Below are 16,981 nucleotides of genomic sequence, written 5' to 3' on the forward strand. Positions count from 1 at the left end.
TCATGAGTTATATCCCCTTCAAAATAAAAAAATTATATACATACATATACTGTACATCTGTATATACAGATCCCATCAAGATATGTATAATCCTAATTATATACACACATGTACATGTATATACACACACATACATATATATACAAATTCAAAATGTTAATTAAAAACAACAGTTCATACAATCAAAAGACTGTATGAATTGAATTCAGTATAATTATTTTATCTTCATATACATATTTTATCTTAATTGTTTTCATGCCACTATATTTGTAACGCTTTATTGATAAATCAGCGTTTGGATTTGTGTTTTAGTTGGTAACACGTTCAAATGAATCATATTGGTGTAATATGACAAATTCACAATAAATAATAAATTCACACAAATATCAACGTAGTAACAGTGGGAAACAGACGTGCTCTGTTTTGTTGTCGCCCCACTGAACATTATGCGATTTTCTCAAACCGGATTTGAATTTGCAATCAAGCGAATTGTGTACTCCGCCAGCTTCCGTCTATAGCCTACGTCACCTCCTGTGTCGCCTGTGATTGGTCCGTTTCAATCCTCGCGGGCTACTTGAATTGGGAGAGAGCGCAGTGTATCTTTGTAAATGGACCGAGGCTAACAGCTGCGCCTTTTTAGCGTCTTTTGGAAACGTGTACGAGTATGGCGACTTAAGTTCACATTTTCCGCAAATTGTACGTGTCGAACCGCCGTTTGTGCGTGTTTCAGTTTGTGTTACGGCTGCTCCCCGTGCCGTTGTTGTCGCCAACAGTTTAGTTTTTTGACTGTAAACGTTTCTGTAACTTTCGCCTGCAAGGTAGCAGCTCATGCTAGCCTCGGTTTAACCTCTAACTGTCCACTCGAGTGTCATTTTAACTTTACATTAACGAGCAAAACAGCACACGGCAGCCGCAGGAAAGGTAGTGCAAGGACGGTGTGGCTATGTCAGGGGTAAACAGAGGACAAGCAAACGCGGTTAGCGAGCAACACAACCAGGAGAATATGCTGTCAAGACTGAGGGGCTCGCTCAAGTCCCGGACTGCCGCTGTAAGCGAAGATCAGGAAAACCTTCCACCGAAACAAGCATCCAACAGAGCCGTGCTTGCCCCCTTGCAGATCAACAACCAGCGGGGGAAAACTCAGAACCAGCGCGGCGCAAAGCAGGTTGGTGGTAATAGTGATGCTAAATAGCTCGCCTAGCTGCCGCTGCTAGTGTCTGCTAATGATGGCTATTGTCACAACATGGTCCTATTGTGGGTTTTGGAGGCAACACGTATCACTCACCATGTCATGTGATATTACACTGACGAAGTAACTTTACTTGCATTATCGCCTGACTGTGTAAATATGTGTTCTTTAGCTGCAGGTGTTTTAAGTAGTTTACTATTTTGTGACGCAATTGTCCGCCATTTTACTGTCACATAAGCGGCGTTCAGTTTCATTTCACCCGCATCAGTGTTCTGCGTGGTCTCAACAGTTACTAACAAATGGGGAGCTATATAATTGGGGGCTGCACAGTGTTTCCGTTATGTTTATATACGAGTTTGTTAGACATGCGTTCATGACAAGTCACAGTGGGACAAAGTCCCAGAAAGAGCAAAGATTTACTCAAATGCATTTACTTGTCTAAAATGTATTTTCAGTATCTTTAAACAAGTCATTCATAGATTTTCTGTGTATCTTTGCTATTATCACAGCTTAAACTTGATTGACTTTGCCCTTTTGTCTTGTGTCCATGCTGCAAAGAGATTCCTCACAGAACTAGGCTCTAATGAGACACTGCTCTGATTTCAGGAGTCGTCACAGTCCTTGTCTTGCAAAAATGAAGATTCCAGCAAAAGCTGCCATGAAAAGCCCTCTACCAAGCAGTCTTTCCAGATCCATGTGGACGAGCCTGATGGTGCCTGCATCAAGAAGCCACTGCAAGTGGTTGAGGCTGTTAAGGCAGAGACTGAGGAATCTCCACTGCCCATCGACGATGCCGTGGCACGGCTCAGGCAACCCCTCTCCACCATTGATATTCCTTCGGCAATGGACGTCAGCTTTGGTGTGTTTATGGATTTTCAGCTTTATGCCAAATAACAGTTGTCTAAATAGATGTATGGATTTCATACATTGCATTACATTGGATTTCACTGTGCATTAACTCTAAATCTCTCTGGTTAGACTCACCCATGGACATGTCGGTAATTGAGGGGGAGGAGAAACCTTTCAACGTAAATGCAGTCCCAGAATATGCTGCTGAAATCCACACGTACCTGAGGGAAATGGAGGTGGGAAAGTTTCCGTCAGAGAGCCTGTAATTTGGCTCACCAGAAACTTCATTCCTGTCTCTTTTCTGGAATTTCATTAAACTTGTGTGTGTGTGTTTCTTCACAAATATCTATATAGGTAAAAACCAGGCCTAAAGCAGGCTACATGAGAAAACAGCCAGACATCACAAACAGCATGAGGGCCATCCTGGTGGACTGGCTGGTCGAGGTTGGAGAAGAGTACAAGCTACAGAATGAGACACTTTATCTTGCTGTAAACTACATTGACCGCTTCCTCTCGTCAATGTCTGTCCTGAGGGGGAAGCTTCAGCTCGTCGGGACTGCTGCTATGCTGCTGGCTTCGTACGTCTCATAAACTGATGCAGTGTGAGTTGTGCTTGACCAGTATGAGGTTCTTAACTTTTGTTTTCTTAATGCAGGAAATTTGAGGAGATCTACCCTCCAGAGGTGGCAGAGTTTGTTTACATCACAGATGACACCTACACCAAGAAGCAAGTGTTAAGAATGGAGCATCTGGTGCTTAAAGTGCTCTCCTTTGATCTGGCAGCACCAACAATCAACCAGTTTCTCACTCAGTACTTTGTCAACCAGTCTGTTGGCAAACAGGTGGAAAGTTTGGCCATGGTGAGTGTTTTAGTTTATTTGACAAGTGGCATTTTATAGAAACATGGTTGAACTATATTCTGACTGCTTAATTATTCTCTCAGTATCTTGGGGAGCTCAGTCTGGTTGACTCGGATCTTTTCCTGAAGTACCTACCATCACAGACAGCTGCTGCCGCCTGGGTCCTGGCCAACCACACCGTGACTGGTGGTTCATGGGTAAGTTCCTGGAGGTAGTGACATACAAAGTGGAAACTAATATTCCCATAACTTAAGCTGGTTTAAATCAGCACAAGAGAAAATGTGTTCAAACATTTTCTAATTATTTCATCAAGTTTAAAGACTTTGAGTCCAAACACTTGTTAAACCACTTCTCACCATGGATAAACACTGGGCTTCTGGGACCTATTTAAACATGTAGAACATGCCTCCAGATTGACTCCAGTTGTCTCTTCTCAGTCCAAGTCCTTGATGGAGATGAGTGGCTACTCCCTGGATGATCTGATGCCATGTGTTGAGGATCTGCACCAAACTTACCTCAATGCTTCTCAGCATGCACAGCAATCTGTCCAGGAAAAGTACAAAGGCCCAAAGTGAGTGAAAGAAGATGTGATTGATCATTTTTGACTGTATGACTTGATTTGTATAAATTGCCTGAACCCTGCTTTTCTGTTTCCTAGATACCACAGTGTTTCTACCATCAAAGTGCCAACTAAATTACAGCTGAACTAACTCCTCCCCCTTGTCCATATAGAGTTGCACCTCCTGCCAGTCTTTATTTTTTCTATTTTTGTTTTTTAATCATGTCTACCTGTTTGAAATAACACAGCCTGCTCTTCTTGGAGTAGCGCTAGTCATTTAGAGTTTTTAATGGTATTTTTATACTCGATCCCCAAACGTTGAAGCCAGATTTCTAGTTGTGTTGGCCAATCAAGCAGTTTTAATGTTGACATTTTAAATTGAAGGCAATGTACAAGTCTGGGATCACACTGTGTAAACCCCAGTGCTTTGCTCTGCAGTGTCACTGCCACGACATGGTCTCAATCTACTCCAACCCAGAAATGTGTCATTTATGCTTCACATTTTCTGGGTTGTGTTATGAGCAGCTGTTGCTGGTTACACTATATCCACGAGGAGATGCGACACCGCTTATGTACTGTTAAGTGGTGTAACCTTCAAAGTGTTTGGCCTCATGAGATGCAGATTAAAGTGCATTTTTGTCTTTCACAGAGTCAACTGTCTCATTACATCTGTCTTGCAATTTGCTTTTCAAGGCTTCTTCTGCACTGTAAAATATGGATCTTGTAAATAAAATTCATTTAAAGTAAGACTTCATGTCTACATGTTATGATCACATTGAACTCATGGGGGCAGCAGAGGACAAGTTTTGTTAAACCTTAAGTTTTATAGAACAAAATGGTAATCGAGTATGACAAGTTAAGCCTTTATGGCTTTCTATGCCATTACATGCAAATTAGAATGTGTAGTACTTTTTGTGCATTACATGGAACAAAACTGGCTGAACCTTAAAGTAAATGGAATCACTTAAAATCTTAAACTTTAACTGACCATTTTCATTGAACAATTTGCTTCATATATTTTCCTATACATGAGAAGTTCAGTCTTTTCTCAGAAGTTTAATTTAAATTGTGAGTGCTGTTAACATAATGGCACCACATCAGTATGATTGAAGTCTCTAAAAAGAGGTTTTCTATTTGTTTACCATGCAACAATTCATGCAGAATAAATAAATGAGGCTGAATACAAAGGCAATGAGTTCCAGGTGGAGGTTCTTAATGGTGTTTAGGTAAAACTACTGATGAACAATGAGATTGGTGTGTGTTAAAGCCAGTAATAATACTGTAATGTGGAAGTAATGGTTAACAAAGGCTGCCCCCTTTGTCTACATTTTTTAATTAGTAAATGACAGAACAGGATTGATGTTTTTCACCCCCTTGTTAGATTGAACTGAAGGCAGCCAATGGTGTGAAAGGCATTTCTCAGTCTCCCCACTCACTCTCTCTCTCCTGTGATAAATTGGGAGGCTGGCTTTGTGCGAGGAGTCTGACAGGAGAGGGGAGGCAGAGCCCAGCTGCGCACAGATTTCCACCATTTCATCTCAGGAGAATGGGAAGCTTAAAGACCATGCACACGCACTCAACAGGTCTGCTGTATCACTGACAGCACACACTTGTGGCTACCGGGAGGATTAAACCATGGGAGCAGACGGGAATTCTATAACATAGCCCAGACCAGCTGGATACAGCTGGATACCAACAGCCACAGGACTGTGTGTTTCTAACATCTGAGAAGATCAAGTGGAAGGAAGATTGCTTTTTTTTTTAGAAGAGGTGGTGGAGGTGGGTTGCTGCCTAACCTCATGCCTGCCCCCAGAAAATTTCTGGTGGCTTCCACCTCGCTGCCCCTGGCTCTTGGCTGGGGCTGGAACCTGAGCTTATATGTGGGGATGCTTTTGGGGCTCCTGCTCCTCCTGATGCTTCTCCTCTGGGTGCTCCTCAAGCAGCTCAGGAACTCGGTGGCGAAATCCGTGCTGCAGCCTGTGCGCTCCTTTAGGAAGCCTTGCTTTGACCAGAGCTTTCAGCAAGTGATGTGACTAAAACCTGGGACAGTTCTGCCTCAACACTGCCAGGACTGAGGCTTGTTGGAGTGCTTGAATGTGCCTTTTGCGGTAAATTGTGTAAGAAAAATACTTTTTTTTTTCTTTTCTTTTTAAACAAGAAGATGAAATGATATTAACAGCAGTTTGTCCTTATTTTCTCTCACAAAATAAAAATTCATGGTGTTATTTATAGAGACCACTGTCTATTCTTTAAACATGTTGCTCAGACAAGCATGAGCAGGGGAGTCCTCTCCATGTTCCTCAGAGTAATTAAACGTGTTGTTATTCTTGTGCAACGGCTATTTGTTATCAGCAGCTGAGCTAAACCATCCGAATTACCTGAGCGAGGGCACAAGCCAAGATTAAATCTGCATCTCGATTCATGCTGATTAAAGCAATGCATTCAGGAGGGCAATTTGCACTCCTCTCATGTCAATAGAGAATTGGCAGGAGGAATATTGAGGATACGCCGCTGATGAAAAATGTAAAAGGACTTGGTTTCAAAACTCCTGTGTGTCCATGTCAGGGAGCAATATAAATGAGACTCTCAACTGCAAGTGCCCCTAGGCTTAACACTGTTTGATATTTACATATGAGATAGATATATATATATATATACATATATATGTGTGTGTATATATATATATATATATATATGTATATATATATATATATATGTGTGTGTGTGTGTGTGTGGAGAACCTGGATAAATGCACTGTGTTCAGTGTAAGTTGGTAAATCATGTCTATTGTGTTTTAGGTTCATTCCTCTTCAACCATCGGTCACAGGTGGCCTGGCAGGTGTTTGATTGAACAGTCTGAGAGGAATCAATAACTCCTAAACCCCGGAGGCAAGCATGTTAATTAGACCTTGACAGTCAATGTCCATGATTCTTCTGTGTTTAAATCCTTTTATTAAAAAGTGTCTCCGGGGGAAGAAACCATTTGCTTTAATTAAAATGCTATCAGCAACATGTCAGAAGTACCGGCCACCATTTCACATGCAACACTGAAATGATTCTTTTAAATTTGCAGCCTTGTGCAGCTTAGTGTTGCCTGGAAATTAAAAAAGAAACAGGGAAACAGCTATAAGCATTTGGCCTTTTTCCAATAACAAGCAGCATCACTAAAGCACAGAGAGCAGCACATTATACGTCCTTTGTTTTATCTGTGTAAAAACAGATGGGTTCAAAATTAGGTCCAATGAATTAAGCTATTTGGACAGCCATTTAGTATACAGCCATTAACAGTCCTCTCAGCTGCTTGGCATGGTTCCCTGATGAAAAATATGAATGAATCATTTGAAATGATCATATTCTACCCATGTGAAAATGCAACATTTTCTCTCAGACATGTACAATGGTCTGTCTAAAAATAGCAGCAGTCTTTGAGGGATTCTTGTTTTGCCCACAGATAAATCCTCTGTGGTCTCACTATCATTCCTTAATAATCAAAAACACCAAGAAACCAAGTTGTTTTTTGTTTTTTTTTAAATGCACATTGGGAAAAATAACTAAACCCCAGACATGATGTGGTAAGAGAATTCTCTTAAATGTGAGGAAAACTGAAATCTAAATTAAATCAACAGTGTTGACTTTGCAAAGAGGCAGATGCTGTTACTTTGCATTTTTTATAAAATTGTATAAGCTAATTGTTTTCATAGAGCACAATATATCCGAATCAGTAAAAATGCCTAGCCTAATGTAATACATCAAGATGGAAAATCCCATTTACTGCAATTTTGATCAAAAATAACAGGGAAAACATAATATAATCCGGCCTCTTTCCTGCCATTTTGGTAGAAAAACTAGCATTGACCAGCATAGACCACAATGAATGCTGGTCTATGCTGGTCCACCACCATCATTATCCTGGTCCATGCTGGTCCAGCAGCTCTTAAATGTAGAGCCTGTGGGCCGCAGCAAACATATTGTGATATCACGAGGTGTAATAATCAATCTAATGGAGGCCGTGGTCAGTTTAGCTGCTACAGCTCGCTCAAATGTCAGGTCTTATAGACTCGTTTGTGTCCCGCCTTAAACGTGTCCGTCATGTGTTTGCATTTTGGCTCCACACTGGAAGCTAATCAGGCAGTTAAGGGATCAACCAACCGGCCGATAATGTGACCTATTTTCTGCCGTCACTTGTGTTTGGCGGTAACGCTGTCCGACAATGTGATGCATTCATGTCTGAATGTTTGCATTAGAGCTGTTCACAGTCAAACTGCAGGAGACTGAACAAAGTGTTGTGATGTGATGATTCATACTCTATAAGGTCCATGATGCAGGTTATTTTTGCAGAAATGGATCCATCAACACTGTGGAAGACAGCAAACAGAGTGGAGCAGCTGTGGCTGGGGAGGTCCCGTAATTGATGAGTTTATTTTTTTGTCAGTCAACACATGACAAATTTAGCTGTCCACAACTCTCTATACCTGCTTTTCCCTGTGTGCTCTGCTCATGAATGATATGATTCAGTTTTGGAACTGTGGGTTTGTAGTAGGAACTGAAAGCAACACACACACACACACACACACACACAGCATTTTATGCCTGCAGTACATACACACTCTTCTGTACCGGTAAATAATTGTTTTAATTATTTATCAAGACATATGGTTACAAACGACAGTATTTTGTGATGATCTCCTGCTTTTTATTTAAAAACAATCTACCCTTGGATTACAGGAATTTGCAATTAGAATTGTTCACTATTTTGTGACTTTATAATGAATTAGATGTAATTACATTCAGTTTGGTGCAACATTCAATGATACAAAACATGCAATTGTTATCAGCTTTTTGCTCGTTGTTAAAGTGGAAATAACAAACGCATTTCAATCAGGAAAAGTAGTTAATTACAAATAAAACCTCCATATCCAAAGCATTACACTGATTCTTTCGACATGCTCGGACCTGATGCTGGCAGATTATAACAATGTTCACTTACTGCATGTGGGAAAATATCTCCTTTTAATCTGGTATTAGCAGCTATGGTGCGCTTGTTTGTCGAAGGAAATTGTCTCCACATCAGTGTGGGAGATGCCTCTGTAACTGGATCTCCTCTGAGATGGTGTTCACACTCTCCTTCCGCAACAAGTGCTCACTTTAATTAAGGTTTGCAGGGACGAGGACTGAGCTGGTGATATGTGAGCTGCACCTCAGAGCTTCACTGAGACATCAAGCACCTTCTGTTGGCCATAACACACACACACACACACACACACACACACTGTGTGTTAAAGAAGACCTCGGAGAGCATATAACGTGAGTGACATCGAGAGCAGATGAGGAACGGGACACCTAATTAAAAAAAAAATTACATCATGACAAATGAACTCTAATATGTGAACAATCATTTATTAAGTTTAATTAAGAAAAATGACAAGTAAACAAAGACTGATGTCATTAATGATGTCAGATAATTGGCTTATATATGACATTTAGGCTCAGTAATGAAAATTGACGAACACATTTATTTCTGCATGGAGAAGTTTAGACTTTATATAGAAGATTAAACGTACCATCAACATATGCAATACACTTTAATAGGCAACAAATACGCTATATATATACAACAGTTTTCATCTGGTGTGTAAGTGCTGTCATATGTACATCTGTGAAAGTGTGAATGCTGAAAAGGTTTTTGTTCAGAAAATAGAAAAATAATAAAAGCCTTTATTGTCAAAGTACAAGAAAAAAACACTGACACTGAGAAAAACGTGTGGTTTGGATGTGTGAGTTTAAAACATGTATGTTATTTATTGTCATTATGTATATATTCCAGAATTATCGTTTGTTAAAGGATTAAAACTCATCTAAAACTTTAAGGGTTTAACATTTCAAATCAACTGTAAGATAATGTACAAAATACACTGCGGTAAAAACCTTATATTGAATATACAATAAATTCAAACCACTACAATTTGGTGTAATCCAGGTACACACAAATATGGAGAGCCATTTAAGCCACACTGAGGTAACTGGATACACGAGGTCATGATCTCCTGTATGACTGAGTGAAAGATAATCCTGCAGGTGGACGAGGAAGTGTGTCCTCTCAGGTTTTCCCCCTGTGACACTACAGCCTGGAGGAGGTTGTAGTTTAAGGGATAGAAAACAGAAAGCCTCCACCTGGACTGAGCATAACCTGAGGAGAAGAACACACACAACAGGTGGTGAGAACAACGACAACTACACAAACTGAATATAAAACAACCTCAGACTAACTTAAGAAACACATGCTCTGCTCTTTTTCAGTCTACAACCCTGGTCTTTGAGCAGCAAGAGGATGGTGAGTCTTCTCTGAAACTCAAACTATGCTAAATATTTGAAATGGATTTTAGTTGTTGTTTTAGCCACAGCACCAGAACTAACCTGCGTTTGTGTAATGAAGCGTCTTTTGACTCATGAAAAGGTCACTGCCTCGTTCAAGCTGATGTGCATGATGTGTCTAAAACAACACACATGCATGTGACCCTATTAACTATGATTTCCCCCATAACTGCAATTGAACTGTGATCACACCCAGTTCCTCTTTTGCACTCGCGGTCACGACTGGATACTGTGACTCCTCCACCATCCTGAGAAAGGACTTTGAGCCACGATCGTCTCATCATTAAAACATACACGTACTAAGCGGTTCGGTTGAGACTGGGAGAAAGCTGCATTTGATATACTTGATTTGAAAGAACTCCAAGTGTCTGTTGAGGATAAGTTGATTTATGAACTAATTTTCAGTCGAGCATGGTCGTCTCTAATTTGGACCATATTGTATTAGCTCGTGGATGGAAACTACAGGCGTGAGTGCCTATTGTGTCCCTGCTGGGTTACAGTTTCATCACAAGGAGAACTTGGAGACAATGATGTGGCTGAATGTTGTGCTGGGTGGAAAAACAAAAGAATTGATTTAATGATGAACATTGACTGTGTTCTGCAGGAGGTTCACTTCTCTGACAGTGAACAAATCATTAGAACACCAGGAAAAATCCATGTTGGAAAGCTTTAGAGTACAATTACTTTTTAAGAACCAGAACCCAACTAAAAAGTATAGGATGAAATTTTAAATTTAACAATTGTACGTTTGACGTCTGGTTTAGAGTAACATTCCTCAACATGTCATAGATGATCCCCTGAAAAGCAACACCAACTGCCACTATCATCCATGGATCCACAAAATTACCATGGTGAGAACCACTTTGACATTTTGGCATTCACTGGCTCTGCAGACAAAGAACTCCGATCAAAAAGAGCGGATTAAACGAACAAAATGTTCATGATTCACATCCTAGTAATGAATGGGAGTTTAAAAATATCTGATGATTGGCTTCACTGCAGAAAAAAAACACCATTGTGTGCGGTGTCAAATTTAATCCCATTTCCACGACACATGTAGGCAGGGATGGAGACTCCGACACTTGACGGTAAACATCGTCATGTTGCAGGAACAGGCTGTAATTCTGTCGACTATCTGAGTCTGACTGCGTGGAAACGTAATGAAGAGAAAGCTTGACTGAGAGGCAGTGGAGGGGGAGACAATCTTCTTTTACCTCTCCCACCTGCGGAGAATGTGGAACAAGTTTATTGAGTCTCATGCAAATTCTCCCTGGAGGACAATCTGAGTCAGACACAGCACATCTCTTTAAATTATCTGCGTGACAGAACGTTTGAATAGACAACAATTTTGTTTGCGCACATTTTTTTTATTATTTATTTAAAGTAACATATCTCCACTGGAGTTCATTTATTCTTTCTAGGAAGGGGAACCAGCTTGACATTGACAGATAAAGTTGTTACTGCACACAATAGTACTAAATGAACGTATCTGTCCTCCACCCTAATTAAGTTGTGTACTTTTACTCCAACTATCTTTGTTACTCGTTACGACCAAATAAAATTAGAAGAAGAATTTTCTGCTTTACGCTACACTAAAGTTTTCACCCATTCACACACGCTTCAACATGGGGTTAAGTGTCTTTGCTCAAGGACACATGTAGACTAGCAGAGCCAGGAATTGAACCCACAGCCAGCACCATGGCTCAATCATGTGAGTGAGTGACTAGACATGTGACATCCAGAGACTGGATGGGTGTTTGTCTCTATGTTGCCCTGTGATGGGCCACATGGGCCACGGTGTCAGCTGGGATTGGCACCAGCGCCCTCGGCGACACAAAAGGTGGAGATAGAGATGTTGAAGTGAAATTAAAACACCTGCATGATCATTATTTACGTGTGTTTTGCTGTGTTTCCACAGGCGTACAGAGGCAGCGTGAGACCGTTCACCAAATTCAACGCCAAACAAGACGCCGAGCTCCTCCATAAAGCCATGAAAGGAATGGGTCAGTTTTCAAATGCATGTCTGACTCTAAATCTAAGATCTTTGTGTTTTCTGTGTTTGTGTTGAGGGCAGCGGCTTGTGAGGTCCCAGAAACCTTTAAACGTTTTATTATTTAAATTGAATGCAAGTGATATTTGTATTTATAGTCACTCTCCAACACATTTAACTATATCTATAGTTTACCTTCACAAATATGTGATCAATAGCAACACGATCATTGAAAAACCAAGGAGACACATTACACATCAATCTCATATTCTTTCTTTATATACAGTTGAAACCTTAAATCTAGAAGTTTAACATTTGTTTGTAAGCAGTGCAAATGCAGATGTTTAAAATTGAATTTCCTTCTCTGGATTTCAGTCGCTGAACTGAAAACAAACTCTGCTTTTCGCCGTGAACGTCATTAATAATGTCTGTAACTCCACTGATAAACGTGAAAATCTATTCACGCTTACCCTAAGTGACAAATGTGGCTTATTGAAGAGTCGTTAAAGTTTAAAAATGTCCTTTTTTCCAAAGCAGTTTTAATGGTTTCCTTCATCCATAAAACCCAATAACGACACAGCTGTCAGAAAAAACTGCCTTTTTTGTTTGTTTTGTTTTTCTAAACAAGTGAAGTTGTCTCGAGTTTAGGAAATAATTGTGTTTTTTTTCCTCTGTGTTTGGTCTAATTAGAGGAGAACTGAAGTTTCCTAAAGTCTCAGAGTCAAAACTTCCAAACATGCGTCGGAGTTATTTCCACAAACAAACACATTAATGAGCACTTACTGAGTCACCACCGCAAATCATTTACACAAGTGAGTGAGTGAGTGAGTGAGTGAGTGAGTCATTAATCTGAAAGGTTAAAATGAACTTGCAATGAAAAATGTTAATACACATAAATATAAACAGGTGATTCACTTCAAGCTGATTCACATGGAACATGGCAACTTTTATTCATTCTATTGTGCATAATAAATATAAATTTAGATCATGATGATGTTGTCATTACTGAGAAGACTTTAAAGTGGATTTGTTTTTCATTTTCTCACTGGTACCTGGTGCAAATGCAAGTTTTATTATTGTTTTTCTGCCTGAGCAGAGCTGAGGAGGAACGCATCATCATCATCATCATCATCACTTAATCTCTATTTTTCTTTTATTGTGCTCAAAAAACAATTGTGTCCTGATATGATTTTGTGTTCTGACCTTTGATCCAGTTGTTGTAGTTTTAATGTGGTCTAATTCTGCATTACAGTGATACGAACCTGTCCTTGTGCATGAGAATTACACTCCAATCATCTGTCTGTCATAGTTTTAACAAAGCTAATCTATATAATGAATATATATATATATATACATATATGTATATATATATGTAAGCTGTCAGTTATTATTTATATATGTATGTTATTTACCCCACACTATAGGCCTTTGTTTGTGCCCATTTTTAAATGAAATGTCCTATGTGTTCCATGCGTTAAAGCTTATTTTATGTGTGGTTCAGGTACGGATGAAGACGCCATCTTAATGCTGCTGGCGGCGCGAAGCAACGATCAACGCCAGCAAATTAAGGCAGAGTACAAAAAGGCCTACGGAAAGGTAATGAAACATTAAGCTCATGACTCACACTCCCTGACGGATGTTTTAGAGTAGGTCATATCGGCGTCTGCGTCTGTCTCGCTCCCAAACATGGACCTGAACGACGCTCACTTATGAGAGCACTTATATACGTGACTCACTCAGAGGCCTGTTCTTCAAGTTTATTGCCTTCGCCAAGGACGTTGTGTTTTTGGTTGCATTTGTTTGTTCGTATGGAAGCAGCAGGGTCAGGGGTTTTGATTAAATTCGTTGGTTATGGTCTGAGAAAGAAGTGATTCGATTTTGGCACAGATTAAACCGTGTTTTAAGCCTGAGAGGCAGGTGAATTTTCATTCATAACTTGGATTTCAATGACACAAAATTGATGGGGAAACTCAGAGACCTCAGTGGACGCTTGTGCTCTCAGAGTGCTTTCTCTTTCTCTCTTGATTGCTTATTTTAAAAGAAACTGAATGAAAAGATGGATGTCACGATATCGCCCAAAAGTGCCCCCTGGTGGTGGCTGGCTGTCTTAAACCCGGCCTTCTCTACTGTCAGTATGTAATATTTTGTAGAATGATGCAGGTTGAAGGATTCAGTTTTCAGATAAGTTGCATTTCTTTTTGTTATTTTTCTCAGACTGACTCACGACTGCACACAGTCTGGCTCCAAATGACGTCACCAGACCACATTTTTTTAGCTTCTATTTTTTGTTCAGGAACAATTACACATCATCCGTCTTTATGTACGCAGTCATTTTAAATGAAGGTTTGTCGAAACTGATTAACTAAGAATATTTGAGTCACTGTAATAATTATTTTTAGTAGGGATAGACTCATTCTCCTTCTTTGTGTCCGATACCGAAATCACAAACCTGAGTATCCACCGATACCGATATTAGCCCGATACAATCATTTTAGAACATTTATGAACGTATGAAGCTGTTAACGACACATTAGAGTAATTTCAAAGACACAATTCTCCAAATGTGTCAAAAATATTTTTTCTCCCCCGAAAACAAGAATTTTTATTTACATTTTACAGCCTGTGCACAGTAAAGCATGCGATATATAGGATTTTTGGATTGTATGGGATTATCTTATACCGATTCCCATGCATATAATTTTAAATGAGAAATTATTTAAAAAATATAATTTTATTCCACTTTTATGGGACTTAAATTTGCACAGAGCTTTTTTTTCCATTACTATGTTAAAACATAAATACAGAGGCTATAAGAATGCGCAGTATTAAGTGTCAGCTCCACCTATAGGTAATATGATGACATGATTTGATTATCACCAACTATATAAGCAAAAAGGACTCAAATTTCTTTTTAATTGGATTGAATTTGTGAAATTTGGACATATATCATATTTCAAAGTTTGCTTATGAACAGATATAAAATAAAAACGGTCTATTCTGTGATTTCTGCACAACCACTGCTCATGAATCACAGAAGATAAAATAAAAAAAACCACATTCTGTAAAGCCTGAAGACGTGACCTGTAAACACCCAGGATGTCCATGCTCCTGAGGAGCTGTGTATTATTCCAAAGGCAATTTATACCAAGGGTGCACCTGTGGCACAGATTTGTGCCGTGTGAGCACTGAGGGTTGAATCCTCAGCTCCTGTGCTCATATTTTACTTCAGTTAAAGTCCAGTTTAGCTTCTGAAACTACCCCCCGCCCTCAGTGAGCGGCACAGCGAATCATGCTTGCATCAATATTTAAAATCTAATAATGTCGTATTATATGAATACATTACTCACAGGTGTCATTTGTCTGCAGATGCAGGAAGAGCCGTCCCCCAGAGAGCAGCATTAGCAGTTAGCTCTTAACTTCGAGGCATTTTTCCAGTCGTCAGGCCCGAATGTTCCATCACGTTGCCGAGGTGATTTCATGACCACCTGTGGATTGAAAGCACCAAGTTAATTTGCTCTCTGTGAGGTTTTGCAGGGGGAAGAAGAAAAAAAAAACCTCTGGCAAATGAAATAGCCGCCCGCAGTATGAACAGACGACGCAGTTCGGGAGATCAAATGAGAAATCAGAAAATCTAGAAGTATTCAATGGGATATCTGTGAATATCACTGTGTTTTTTATCAAAGAAACGAGGCACGGTACGAGCCCCATTTGCTTTTATCGCCCATTTCAATGAGCTCTTGTTGCCGGCCGTAAAATATAATGAGACGCGTTCTAAAACTACTCATTTGCAGTAAGACGTGAAACCAGAGCAGGTGTGAGAGAGTGAAAAAAGTGACATCTGTCAGTGTAATGGTGGCGTCTCTTTAGAGTCTGTATTCCCCCGTGTTCACAGTGCTTTTCATTTTTATGACTGACTGTCTGCTTCCACATGTCGACGACACGACTCTCACAGGGATTTGATTTGATTGTCTTTTAACAGATGAAGGGGGGAGCGAGAGAAGAGATGGATCGTGTGTTGTGATGGTTTTCTGTTAAGGTTAAACGGCTTGTTGGACTCGTCTGTGTATTAACCCTTTAACATGTGCTTATTTTAACCAGAAAATGATCCTGTGTGTGCCTTTTTCAGGATAACTTTCAATATCTGGCAGTTATTTACAATTTACTGCATGTTAACCCTTAGTGCACCCATGGCAAATTGCACAACTCCTTATATGGACATCCTGGGGGGTTTATTGGTAACATATTCAGGCTTTAAAGAATGTGTTTTTTTCTGTCTTCTCATGTGTGTCATGAGTACGTTTTGCTCAGGTGTGTTTATATAGTTGGTGAAAATAACATTTTTTCCGAGGTTATGCTGAGAAAAAGGATATAAGAGATAAGAGATGAGATACTGTTAGTGGTTGAATGTCTTCTCAGAGAAGCCCAGTGAGCCAATAGCATTTTTAAGAACCTACGAATAAGCCTTTTATACATACAGTCCTTGAGGTAATGGTCTTGCATTACAGAGACCGCTGTCATCTGTCATGTTTATGTGGACAATTGCATTTTAACACATTCAAACGACAACCTTTCTGTTATAAAAAGGGCCAGTTTAGTTCCCTGAGGAGGAGGAGGAGGAGGAGGAGGAGGAGGAGGAGGAGGAGACCATTAGATGTCATTAACTCTTATTCACTGGACCTTTAAGGAAACGCATCTCACTCTCGATGACGAATTCCTTGAAAATGACAAGGATGCTGCGAAACGTTATATAACTCAGATGCTGGTTTGATTTGCATTCATTCTACTTGGATAAGTAGCTCATGAAATTAAAGGCGTCATGAATTCACTCCACAATTCAGATGTCACAGCATGTAAAACATAACTCGTTCACAAGTCGTATGAAAATAGAGAAAGAAATCTTAGCATTTTATGTTCGCTCATGACAAAATCTACAACTAATGGGTTTTTATGAAATGTATAATCACTCATGATAATAAATGATGCAAAAACAAACTCCATACAAACTCAATTACTCTTGTTTTTCCTCATCCTCTTGTCATGAATCTTCATTCGGCCTCAGGACTTGGTGAGCGCGCTGAAATCGGAGATCGGCGGCCTGTTCGAGTGTCTGATCGTGGCCCTGATGACCCCGCCCATCTTATACGACGCCACTCAACTGCACA

The 16,981-nt window shown here is 39.9% G+C and overlaps 1 protein-coding gene across 1 annotated transcript; it reads left to right on the top strand.

The window, feature by feature from the left end:
* The first annotated feature begins 588 nt into the window (after positions 1 to 588).
* On the top strand, positions 589 to 4,204 carry ccna2 (cyclin A2). Its single transcript, XM_044041109.1, has 8 exons — positions 589 to 1,165; positions 1,796 to 2,048; positions 2,168 to 2,274; positions 2,393 to 2,616; positions 2,694 to 2,898; positions 2,982 to 3,095; positions 3,336 to 3,469; positions 3,557 to 4,204. The coding sequence occupies exons 1-8, from the start codon at positions 944 to 946 to the stop codon at positions 3,606 to 3,608; spliced, it is 1,311 nt and encodes a 436-aa protein (XP_043897044.1). The 5' UTR covers positions 589 to 943; the 3' UTR covers positions 3,609 to 4,204.
* Positions 4,205 to 16,981: the final 12,777 nt, after the last annotated feature.

The sequence above is a fragment of the Solea senegalensis genome, linkage group LG12 (genome assembly GCF_019176455.1).
Source record: "Solea senegalensis isolate Sse05_10M linkage group LG12, IFAPA_SoseM_1, whole genome shotgun sequence".
In the NCBI taxonomy this organism is placed as follows: domain Eukaryota; kingdom Metazoa; phylum Chordata; class Actinopteri; order Pleuronectiformes; family Soleidae; genus Solea; species Solea senegalensis.